Source organism: Vitis riparia, chromosome 7 (assembly GCF_004353265.1).
Source record: "Vitis riparia cultivar Riparia Gloire de Montpellier isolate 1030 chromosome 7, EGFV_Vit.rip_1.0, whole genome shotgun sequence".
Classification (NCBI taxonomy): domain Eukaryota; kingdom Viridiplantae; phylum Streptophyta; class Magnoliopsida; order Vitales; family Vitaceae; genus Vitis; species Vitis riparia.
In genome coordinates, this window is record NC_048437.1 from 1,073,648 (window position 1) to 1,087,339 (window position 13,692).

At 30.0% G+C, this 13,692-nt stretch overlaps 1 protein-coding gene across 1 annotated transcript; it reads left to right on the forward strand.

Annotated features, from left to right (window-relative positions):
- Positions 1-2,668: 2,668 nt before the first annotated feature.
- On the forward strand, positions 2,669-7,080 carry LOC117919254 (F-box protein FBW2-like). The gene is made up of 2 exons (XM_034836388.1): positions 2,669-2,997; positions 5,960-7,080. Exons 1-2 carry the CDS (start codon positions 2,669-2,671, stop codon positions 6,483-6,485), a joined length of 855 nt encoding a protein of 284 aa, XP_034692279.1. The 3' UTR covers positions 6,486-7,080.
- Positions 7,081-13,692: the final 6,612 nt, after the last annotated feature.

The window sequence follows — 13,692 nt, forward strand, 5'->3', positions numbered from 1 at the left end:
CTAAATCCAATTTGCACAACATACCACTCTCATTCTGTTTCAACATAAAGTCTATTGCTTTATTGGTAATTAAAGCAGTGTCAAGAATTTGTTTTCCCTCGATGACAACATTTTGAGTTGAAGACACCACCTTCTTTAGCCTATTAGCTAACACTTTTGCCAGCAGCTTGGACAAACCGCCCACCAAATTGATCAATTTGAAGCCTCTAAAGTTGTCTACCCCTCATTTTTTTGGGACTAAAACCAAGAACATAGAATTCAAACTTCTTACAAATCCTCCACACTCATGGAAATCTTTGAAAAAACCAATAACCTCAACTTTCACAAAATCCCAACAAAACTACTAGAATGCCATTAAAAAGCCATTCGGGTCAAGTGCCTCGTCCCCATTTAGCTCTGAGAGAGCAAAGAATACATTTTCCACCGTAAAAGGCCTTCTCTAATCTAGTAGCTTCCTCAATACCAATTTTATCGAAATCCAAACCATTCAAACTTGGACGTTGGTCGCTAAGATTTGACAAAAGATTTTGGAAAGCACTTATCACACCCTCTTTAATCTTATGCTCTTTTGTTAATCATACACCATTCAATTTGATCTTAGACAAACAATTTCTCCTTTTGTGGGAGTTAGCTATCCTATGGAAGAAGCCTGTATTCTTGTCACCTTCCCTTAGCCACATTTCTTTTGATTTTTGTCTCTAGGAAATCTCCTCCATAAGAACTCATTTCTTAAAATCATTTATTGGATTATATTTATATGGAAATAAAATAGTATTAGTGTGTGGATTAAAAAATAAAAAATAAAAATACTATACTTAGCTTTGAACATAACTCAAATGCTTTTTGATTGATAAACTAGATTAGGTGAAGAAAATTTTATCTTAGGGCCTACTATGAAGAAGAAAAACAAGAGAAAGAAGAAGAGGGGCAATGTGGAAAATAAGAATGGAAATGGCACTTCGGTGTATTGATAATATTTAGGCGAATTGTTAGTAAGGTATATATTTTAAAGTAGACATGTATGATGTATACAAATATTAGGTGGATGCACGTATAATCTTGTAATATTTGAAAAAAAATAAAAATTGCATTAAAAGTAATAAAACAATTTATGAATTTTTTCTTTTTATACACGTAACATATAACCCTTTTTGCAAAAAAATATATATATAACCCCTTTTGGAAAAATATATATAATCCCTTTTGAAAAAAAACCACCAGCTAATTTTTATTATTATTATTATTATTTTAAAGTGTAAGGGTCAAATTGAGGTTGCATTCACAATACTTTTATAAATTAACATTAGGACCACTTTTATCCGATTGTGGCTATATTTACAATTTCAAAAGCATGAAGGATATTTTTACAATGTTATGAATATTTTGCCTTTTGGCATAATATACAATTTTTTTTTATTACTATCTCACATCCAAACACTTTTTTAAAAAAATAACTTTTGAATAAAATGGTAAAGATAATATCTATTTTTGAAAAATTACCCTCATTTCTTCATAGTAGAATGCCTTTTTTTTTAAAAAAAAAACATAAGTATAATCTATCAAACTTTTTAAAGCTTTTTAATTTAAAATATTTTTTATAAAATAACATAGAGGATAACTTTATCCATTTGAAATTTTGAGGTTAGATTTACAATTTCATAAAAATAGATGTTACTTTTACAAAATTAGGAATATTTTGGATGTTAGATTAAAAAGAAATTGTTAAATGATATTTTTATTTAAAACAGATTATATTTAATAAAAAACCCAGATTTTTGTATTTTTGTTTTATATTTAATAAAATATGTTTTTGTCTTTTAGGCACTTTTGTTGAAGTGTATAATAGGAGCTGATGTGATTGGGTGAAGTTCACCTATTTTCGGTGGTGTCAAATGCACCAGATTTCTTCCCAAAACCTCGACCACCTACCCAGGGAGAGAATAATTATGGGCCCCACACTATCAATTTGAATGCTGATAGGATCATATATATATATATATATATATATATATATATATATATATATAAAATATTTATTTTCAGATAAAATTATAAGTAAATGTCACCCAAAATCAAAATTTGAGTGTCATTTAAATGAAAAGTGTCACTGTTTCTTAGGAATTACGAATTAAGGTTTGTTTGATAACTGCTTTTTTAAAATAATTTAAAAAATTATTTTAAAAAATTATTTTTTAATGTTTTATATAATAAAAAATTATTTTGAAACTTAAAATATTTTTAACTTATTTTTAATATTTTTAAATATGTTTAAAAAAAAATTTATGTGTAGTGTTTTATTTTTAATCGTTTTAAATATTTGTATGATTATTTTTTAAAATATTTTGTAAAAATTAAGTAAAAATAATAAAAAAATATTTTTTAAAAATATCCTTATTTCTATTATTAATAGAAAAAATTATTGGTTATTATGAATTATGATGATATTGTGGAGGAAAATCATATTTATTTGTACAAAAATCATAAAAATGCAAAAGGAAAAAACAGATTAATTAATTTAATAAATTTATTAAAGTACACTACCCATTAAAAATAATAAATAAAAGACAAAAAAGGGGGAAAATCCGAAAATCTTCCAAAGTTGGTCCAAGGGAGTTGGTATTATTCATCTACACTCAACAAAAAGGGAAAAACATCGGAGAAGAAGAAAATGGCCAATTTCGGCGGCCGCAAAAACGGCATCGTTTCGAGGGCGATGTGGGAGGGGTTGAACCCGGAGATACTGGCTTTGATTCTGGTTCGAATCCCCGTGGAGGAGCTGCTCCAGACCATTCCTCTGGTCTGCAAATCCTGGTGGTCCGCCGTCGCCGGACCCTACTGCTGGTCGAATATCGACGTCGAGGATTGGTGCCGCCGTTGGAACCGCTTCGACCGAGTGGACTCGCTAGTCCGCAAACTCGTGCGCCGCAGCCGTGGAATGTGCAGGAGGCTCTCTGCTTACAGACTCGGCGACCCCGGCTTTGCTTTTGCTGCTAACTGGTACTTTTCTGGTACTGTTTTTTGGGGTTTTATGAGCGTTTTGGCGGTGTCTAGGAAGTGGGAAAGTTGAGGGAAATGGTGGTTTGGTTTGGTTTTTATCGGTTGTGACCCTGGCTTCTGTTCACGTTTGTTTTTTCTCGGGAACCAACCAGAGGGAACCCCTCCTTTTTTTTTTAACTTTTTTCTGTTGTTTTTGGGGTTTGATAGTGCTTTTGTTGGTGTTCGGTGGTGAGGATGTCGGGGGAAATGACATGTTTCTGTGGGTTTTTGTAGTTGGTTTACGTAAATTTTCTTGGGAACCAAACAGAAAATGGCGTTGTGTTTTGTTATGATTCGAGTGCAAATGCTTTTTGCCTTTTCGAAGTCCATCACATCTTTTGACTGCCGTAAAATGAAGCAAAAATTTGATTTGGGTTTTGTGGGTTTTGAGTGGCATTGTTTACGTAAGTTTTCCCGGGAACCAAACAGAGGATGACGTCTTTATTTATGATTCAAAAGCACATGCTCTAATGTTTTTGCCTTTTGGAGTCATCAACTCCTGCGCTCCCGTTTGCGTACCGAGAAAAACGGAAGAAAATAATGGATCCGTTTTGGGTTTATGGATTTTGACCTTTGAGTGGGTTCATTTACGTACCTTTTCTCGGGAACCGAACAAAGCTGATATCACACTGCACGTCTTATTTTGGAGTTTTTTGTACCCTACTTAGTCTGAGACACTGAGGTTAGCGTTTGGTTGACGAGAAACTGGAGGAAAAATATGGGTTTGTTTTCGTTTTCCGGGCAGGTTTTTTTTACGCCCACTTTCTCGAGAAACAAGCAGAGCTTAATTGCTGGACTTCTGGTGCCTATCTGCCTTGCATCTTATCTTTTCCAATTTCAGTATATCTAGTCTTCCTGTTTGGTGCCCAAGAAATGGGAGGAAAAACGTAGGATTTTGAGTGCTGGTTTTTTACCTACCATTTCCTGGCCAACCAAACAGACGGCGGTCCTTTTATTTGATTGTAAAACAGATACTCATATGTTCTGGAAGTTCACCAAACTTTGCCCTCTTGATTGGGTGCTAAGAAAATAGAGGAAAATTATGGGTTTTGCGTTCCTTTTCCTTGACTTTGAGTGGGTATGCTTAAATTCCATTTTTCTCTGGAATCAAATGGAGCAGTGAAAATTCATCCTGTTTCGGAACTTTTTTGTGCTCTACCGTGCTTTCTTGGTCCTTGGGTACTGAGAAAATTGAGGAAAAGAATGGGTTCATTTCCATTTTTCTGGAATTTTTGAATGTGCTTATGTACACATATTTTCTTGGGAACCAAACAGAGAATATACAACTGTGGACCTTTAAGCTGAGTGGTATGGAAAATTTAATCCTCTTCCCATTTAGTTGCCAAGAAAACTAGGGAAAATAATGGGTTTCTTTTGTTTTCCTGCATATTGAGTTATTTTCCTTCCTGTACATTTAATAGTAACCAAACAGGAGTAGATCATTAGGTTTATGGTGTCCATTAGCACTAATTTGATTATTAGAATATGGGATAAAGAGTCCCAACTATCTCTAGCATGTCTGTTTGGTTGCTGGTAAAACCCAGGGAAAGTGAAGGTTTATATTCTTTTAATCTTGCTTTCATTTTTTTGGTCCTAATGCATGCTGTTTTGGGATCAAAAGCAAGGATAGACAGCACGTCTTGTGATGTCTAATTGGTCCTTTATCTTGATGATTAAACCCTACTACTCATATTTGGGTCCTGAGGAAATTAAGGAAAATGTTGGGTTTATGTTGCTCCACCTTTTAGTGCTTTTACATCTTCTCAGTATCCAAACAAAGTATAGATTACCACCCTGATGTTATCCAATTTGGCCCTTATCATTATGACTAAAACACCTACCCTATGTTTCCAAAGTCCAGCTCTAGCCCTTCCATTTGGTCACTGAGAAAGCTAAAGGAAAATGAAATGTTTGAATATTACAATTCATGTTCCTGTTCTGGTGTTTAAGTGCTTATCCTTGCATGCATTTTGTCACTGGCCAAACAGAGCATAAATAAGTATTCATATGATGACAAATTGGGCCTTCACCTTCATGCTCAAAATAATAGGGGACAACTGTCCTTTACTTGTATGTGTTCCTGCATTTTCCATGCATTTTAATTGCTTTCCTAGGAACACTTTCATGGGAACCAAACATAGTATGAATAACTAGTCTTATGGAAGCTAATTAGCCTGTGCACAAACTTACAAATGGAACCCAAAATTTATGTTCTGTTTAATTACCTGATCTATTGATGAAAACATAGGAGTTGGAGGAGGAAAGGAAGAAAACGACTAAATGATTTTGACAAGACACGAGAAAATTGCCACTATTTGTCCCATAAAATATGAGACAAGCCATTGTCCTATGCAGAATGGATAACATTATTCAGGAATTATCAGTGGTCTTAGGGCTGCTACTAAAAGTTTTGTTCTGGTACACACATTAAGCGGCGGGTGTCCTGATCGTCCCTAATGCATTTTTCAATAATATCGAGTGTTGACATCTGTGAACGCCAATAAAAGTATTAAATTATCAATGGTCTCATCTTGTGCTCCTGAAAGAGGTTTTTGTCGTAATATGAGTTGTTAGGATGTTGTTTGTCTGCAGATTGTTAATAACCCTAATTATTTTTTGTTATGATTCGAATCTTTTGATGACTGAGAAAGTGTTGGTTACATTTTGGATGACGATAATTTTCAGTCTTGTTTTAAGAAAAATAAACAGCAAGAAAATTTGTTTTTTTTGCCCTTTCTTCCTAATAAAGGAAAATATTTTATACCAATGCTGCTCCTACAATCTGCCAAAGTAAATTTATGCTTTCATGATGTTGATATCAATTGAAGACTCAAAATTTTTCATTTCCTAGGTCGATCTAGCAGAAAAGTATGTGTGGTTGTGTGGATACTTATTGAGTGTTGTTGGATGAACAACCTTGCAGGGTGAGATGCCTTAAGGTGCTGCAGATTCCAATGAGTGAGGTCTCGGACAACATGGTGGAGAAGCATGCAGAGTCGCTAGCGACTCTGACAGTCTTGGACATCAGCTACTGTTTGAGGATCACAAGCAAAGGGCTCAAAGCAGTGGGAAAGAGTTGCAAGTTCCTGATTCAGTTGAAGAGGAATATGCCACCTCTGGAGCTGGAAGAGACTGAAAAAAGGGCTAAAAAGACGGATGATGGTGAGGCTATGGCAATCGCCAACACAATGCCTGGGCTTAACCGCCTTGAACTTGCTTATGGCCGCTTTGGTGACCATGGCCTCAACGCCATTCTCACCAACTGTAAGGCCCTCACTCGCCTTGACATTGAAGGGTGTTTGTACGTGGAGCTTAATGGTGACCTTGAGCAAAGGTGTGACCAACTCATGGATTTCAAGGCCCCCTGGACCGATGATGACCACCTTTTAGCTGTGGCAGCTGCAGCTGATGATGACACCGAGGACTTTTCATCCTCAGAATCAGAATAGCATTGGGTTAGTTATCTTGAAACACAAAGGGCAAGTTTTGTTTCTCTCTTTTTCTTCTTCAGTTTCTTGTCTTCCTTTTTGGTGGGTACATGCTAAATTTACAGAAACAAATCATACATATAGTGGAAACCAATTACATTATCTAGGATCATTGAATTTGCTGTATATGTAAATTTTACACATAAAAGTTGATTCCACATTTTAGCCATACCTATCAATATATATATATATATATATCCATCCACATTTTGGCGGTAGATTCATATTTGCAGCTGACTGGTGGACTTTGTTTCTGAGAGATATGGTGTTAAACACTGAAGAGCTTGATTTTTAGGCCATGGCTGCAACATGATTCAGGTGATCACTGTCTGTTTCTTTCAATGAGTCTTACTCCTCTTCCCCATACTGCAAGTTTGACAGGAGGAATGGTGTTTGGCTGTGGAGGATTTTCTGGGAGGGAATCATGCAGAAGCATTGATGCAGTGCTCTTCTTCATTATCATTCCCTCCCCCTCTGTATTTTCCTTTTAGCATTAGGCTGATGTTATGGTGGCCTCCAATTACTATTTTAGACCATTGTAGTTGGAGGAGATGGTCTATGCTCATTTGTATTTTCGAATTTAAATTTAATGTTAAATTGTTAATAATTATTCAATTTATGTACCAAAATTATTGATAGAAACTGTTATTAAACCATGAATCAATTAGCTGACTCGAATTAGAAGCCCGGTACAATGAAGAAAGTTGAACATGCGTTGAGTGAATTCAAATAAATAATCTGAAAATTAACAACTGAGGTGGTGTTTTAATATATTTCCTAATTTTTTGTTTTCAAAAAAAAAATACAAGGTCATTTTTAGTTTGTTTTCAGAGAAAATCAAAATTAGGTCTGCAAACTTGTGTTAAAAAATGAGTTCAAAAATTTGGAAAAATCGGATTTGTTTAGGAACTGTTTTTAAGAACCATTTTTTTTTGTTTTTCAAAATAAAAAATTTAGGAATCATGTTTGATAATCAAAAGTTGTTTTTTATTTTATGTTCTTAAGAACAATTTTTAGATAACATTTTTTTATTATTATTTTTTTCACTTGTTTTATGAGGGTTATTTTAAGAAATAATTATACAAACATGTAGAACGATTAACAATAAAACACTACATATAAATATTATTTTTAAAGCATATTTAAAAATATTAAAAACATTTTAGATTTCAAACGAACTTTTATTCTGTAAAAATTAAACTAATTTTTTTCGAAAATAATTACCAGACCTCAAAACACCAATTTGGTCTGGTGCTTTCAGAATTTTCTTGAAGAAAAAGTGAAATCCCTTTTTACAAAAAGTTGAAAAAAATTCAAAAAAAAAAAAAAACAAACTTCATATGATCCGTGATATGAAAGGGAAATAAGTATTATAAATATGAATCAAATAAACATATATAAATTATTTTTGATTTTCTTGAAATTTTATCTCATTTATCACATAAATAATTTATTAGATTTCATATATTATATTTTATATCATATTTAAATTTATTTATCATTTTTATGTGAAGAATGAAAATTAAAAAAATGGATAACTTTTAAATTAATTTTTTATTTTTTGGTTTTCCACCTACATAAAAAAAAGGAATTTGATTTCTGTTGAAATATATATTTTTTTTTATCAATGAAATAATGTTGATTATAAAGTTAAAATATTCAAAATGACTTATTTCAAAGATGTTCTTTGAAAAACAAAAATAAAAGTAAAAAATATAAAATGTTGAATCATTTTCAATTTGTAGATTACATGGGTGTGAAATATGAAAAAAATAACCTAGTGTTTGTAATTGTTATTGAAATTAGTTTTTTATATTTTAAAATATAAAAGGTTTTCGTGATATCATTTGGATAACTTTCTTATCATTTATTTTAAAAATAAAAAATAATAGTAATTCATGTATAAAATATAACAACTCTTAGAGAATTACAATAATAATAATAATGAATTTTAAAATTTGAGATATTAAAAAAAAATTATTATACTTTCCATACAAGAGTTACTATATTTTATGTACATCTTATTATTTTATAATTTGTTTTAAAAAAATGCATTCAAATAAGCACTAACTTTTTTTTTTTTTTTTAAAAAAAAAACACTGCTAGACACATTTTTTTTATCGAGAGAATTTGTTACGAAAATAGGTTTTTTTTTTTTTTTTTTAAATGTAAGATGATTTAAACTATTTTTTGGATCATTCTAAAACCAATTAAAAATATATATTTGATGATATTTATGTTATATATAAATGTATAGTACTCTAGAAAAAGTCAAGATAATTATTTTTTATATCTGAGTTTTTTTAATAGAATTTTATTTAAAAATAATTATTAAGAATGATTTTTAAAAGGGTTATATAGTTAAAAGAGTTAAAATAACATAAAACGAATCCCCACGTATTAAAATATCTGAGATGTCTCATATACTACAAAAATGCCTTTATTCCTTTTATTTCTTTCTAACACATGACAATCTAAGGAGATTATTCATCTCTCTTGAACCAACATTTTGTTCTCCCCTCGGGACTTCAAACTAGCATTTCGTTCTTCCATTCACACGATTTCAACTTTTCTACTCTTGAGATTAAACCAACATTTAACTCCTAGAAAACCATAAAAAACCTCTTTCATTTTTCATTCTCTCTTGATTTAGATCATCAACTTCTTTTTCGTTCTTGTTAGCCCAAGGGTTCTCATAATCATGTTTTGATGATAACAAACTATGGTTAAATTACTAATTGGTTTGAATTATAAAAAATTTAAGATGTTAGTTTGGAAATTCATCAAAGGACCTAATAGATGCAAGATCAAGTTTTTTGAAAGACTTTTTATTCATAGGAAACATATGTAAGATAAATGCATGGGTGCACTTAGAATTTACATATCATTTCATGCATATTTGAAAAACTCGGTTTATACTTTAAAGTTACATTTCCATCAAAATCTGAGATCTATCAAATGAATCTTAGACAAAACGTTTCAAAATTGACATATTATTTTACCTAAAGACCTTGCCTAAGTGCTATAAGTAAAAAATACAAGAAAAATATAGGTTTTCGGGCCAAAAACGGTGAACAGGTCGAGGCACTGGTCAAACCTGCTCAACTGGCTAGGGTACCAATCAACCGATTACCCCTTCCCGGTCGAGGTTTGATTGAGAGATGCAAAAAACACACTCTCTCTTCCAGTAGCCTTTCTTTCCCAATTGAGGGATTTGCCTTCCTGGTCGAGGTCCGGTTAAAGTCCGGTCGAGGGTAACGGTCACCTGTCAAGCATTAAATGCTCTAATGGTTAATGAATCGGTTGACCCCCAAATCGATCGGTCGAGACTGCTTTTTATTTATTTTTGGCTCTCGAGATTAGAAACCTATAAATTGAGAGTTCCACTTCATTTATGAGTAAGAGAACATCTGCATTTATTTGTTATATACTTGTTTGTGCATTAAATCATCATTTGCATATTCTTTAGTGCACCCTTGTGATTCATCCTAACATTTGAGTTGTATTTGAGTCATTGTTGAGCTAGGTTGAGAGATTTATATTTGTTGATTGAGTATTAAAGCTTTCAAAGAGAGTAGAGACTTGAAGAGATTGTGTAAGAGCCCATTGGAGCCGGAATCCAAGTGTAAAAAATGATTAGAAACTTGGTTGAAGCTTCAAGTATAAGTGGAATCTTCACTCAGTTAGGAGCTTGAGGAGAGTGGATGTAGGCAAGGAAGTGTCGAACCACTATAAATTTGAGTCTGCTTTCTATATCCTTATCTCTTTGTATTTGTGTTTTTTGTGCTTAATTTTTTTTTTAAACTCCAATTCACTCCCCCCTTCCTCCTCCCTCTCCCCCCATTCCCCCTCTCTTAAGTGTTTTTATCCTTTTAGATTAACCCTTTATTTTCTCAGTTCTCTATCATAGATAGACAACAAAAACCCTAGAAAATCACAGGAAACCTCTTCACTTTGCATTCTCTCTTGATTCAAATTTGTATTTCCTCTTTTGAAGTTATCTAACATCTTATTTTTTAAGTAGTGATAACTATATATATATATAGTTCCTTCAAGAGTTGTAAACCAAAGAGGTTCAAAATGATATAGAGAAAACAATTATCCCAGTTGCTAGCAAGATGAAATGAATCTATTGAATCTGTAAGTATGGTATTTCTTTTCTAAATTTTTGGAATTTATGTATTATATATGTTCCAAATTAAGGAATTAATAATATTAATCACTTATGATTTGTAGGATAATGTTATTAAATGGTATTTGATTTCAATTAGGTTTGTTAGTTGATGTTTTTAAAAATTTGAGAATTTAGGTATTGAAGTGTGTTCAAAATAATAAATTGCATATTTGTAATTTTTTTTTAAATAAATTTTCTCCATCATTGTTCATCATGAATTTGAAGTGGATTACATAATATTTCAACATATGTATTGTCATTTGATTAGGTTAATTTCCTATCTTAGAGTATAAAATTTATAAAATTTTAGGCAATTTAGAAATTTGTTTCATTTCTTATGTAGAATGTCTATTAATTAAGAATATATATTTTTGTTTGAAATTAATTTATAGAAGTAGAAAATTTTACAATATAATGTAGACATATATTTGTTTTTATTTTATGAATAAATGTTTTTTTATAGATGAATGGCAATATTAGATTTTTCTCTTATATTGTATAGTAATTTCAAATAATAATTAATATTAAGAGAGCTTTCATAAATTTTTTTTAAAGATAAATATTAATTCTAGTCTTTTTTTGGAAAATGTCTTTTAAATGCATACTAGTGTGATTAGTTCAAAAATATAAAACCTCATAAAGAAATCAGGGATGAAAATTATTTAAATAGACAAATTAGCAACTTTAAAAAATATTTGGCTTTGTTATTTTCTATGGGATGAAAGCAATTTGGTTTATAATTTTTTTTTTTTGTCAAAGAATAGTCTTAAGTCATTTTGTTTTACAAAACTTAACACAATTTTTTGTAGATGAGTCGTAACCATAATTAAGTTCAAGTTTATTTACAATTAAGTCCATGTAACCATTTTGATTTCTATAATTTAATTTTGCAGGATAATCATAATTAAGTTTTGGTAAATATTTTAATTGAAAACTTTACCCTGGTTTTTTTTTTTTTGTAAATGAAACTTAATGATAATTAAGTTTAGGTGAATATTATGATCAAGAACTTAACCTCAATTAAATAAAACTTAATTATAAGTCTAGGTGAATATTTTGATTAAGAACTCGACCTTAATTAGTTTTTTATAAAAGAAATTCAATAATAGTTAAGTTTAAATAAATATTTTGATTGAGAATTAACTTACTAACAAGACTAAAACCACCATTATTTTTCATATATGAGACTCCTTATCATCTTTTAACATTGTTATATAGTGAAGTTTTTCAATTCTTTTTGAACTAATTATTTACGTCTTTTAATTCATTTTTCATAATTAACAATGGGAAGGGTTTTTTTTTTTTTTTTTTTCTTTCTACAACGGTGGAGTTAAGATTTAGATTTATTTATCATCGAGGAAAAATGAAAAAGAAAAAAAAAGAAAAAGAAAAAGAGAATTGAAAGGAGAATTATCATATTGGATGGATTGGATGTGATAATGACTATAAAGGACCACCTACTTTGATGAGTCTTCCAAATGCCTCCAAATATAAAAAGTCAAGTATACCCTTACACTTTTTATTTTAAAGTCAAACATATCCCTACTTTATCTATTATTATTATTATTATTATTATTATTATTATTATTATTATTATTATTATTATTATTATTATTATTATTATTATTATTACGATAACCATCATCGTTAATAACCTATTAAATAAGTATAATATTAATTCTATTACATATAAATAATATAATAATTAATCATAAATTATTTGTGATAATTTAAAAAATAAATTTATTATATTTTTATTATAAAGTTTTCTTAGGAAAATATTACAACAATTTTTTTAAATATATTTTTATTAAATGGATTTAAAAGATTTTGAATTTTTTAACTTTATAATATAATTATTTATAAATTATTATAATAAAAAATTATTTTTACAATTGTTAAAAAATGAAAGAAAGATTTGTTGTAATGTATTTTACTTTTAGTATACTTATATTATAAGTTTAATATATAAGTGTTGTAACTGCGTCTTTTTTTTTCTAATCATCATCACCATCATCATCAATAACCTATCAAATAATAATAATAATAATAATAATAATAATAATAATAATAATAAATATAAATAATATAATAATTTTACAAATTATTATTTCATTCAAATAATTAAAAATATAAAGTTATTATATTATTTATTATAAAAATTTCATAAATTTTGAAATAATTAATTTTACAATATAACTATTAAGAATATATTACAATAAAAATATTTGTTGTAATGCTGACTATTAAAGAGAATTATGACTTTCCCAAAAACCAAAGAGGTGCCAAAAAAATAAAGGAGAATAGAACATAGGAGGGAGTAAAACAAAGGGCATCTTTGTTACGTATGAGTCATTTTTTTGTCTTTTAGTGAAAGGATTAGTTTTACAAATAGGTTTATTATTTTAAACCTTTTAATCAAATAACCATTTTTATAAGTACACACTGTTATTCAAAGAAACATCTTTGACAAAAAATTTATTTACATTTTAAAAAAAAGTTTCCCATTTTAGCTACACATATAGAGTTGTTTAATGGGTTAGGATACACATTTTGACCTGTGGCTTGATAAATTAAAAGGTCGGACTAGACTGATATGACCCAATTACTGTCGGGTAAGACCAACATGAGCCAAAGGAGTGGACGGTGTTAGGGCTAAGGAGATGACCCATCATACCATCATGCTAGTCCACTTGACCATTTCAAATATCACTTTTTACCTTTTTCTTTTTTCCTTTTATTATATGTCAAATATCTATAACATCTCTCTCAACAATTATATAATAAACTTGATAAATAGAAATATAAAAAAATGAAAAATACAATTATTAGAGGTTTTTAAAGTAAAAAAAAAAAGAAAAGATAAAATGACTTAAAAATTTAAATTAAAAATTTTAACAAATGACTGGCCCATGAGCCATGAGCCGCAAGCACGTCCCATTGCCACGGTTGGCAGGCACGGCACGATTGGTCCGCGGGCCTATGGCCTGTGCC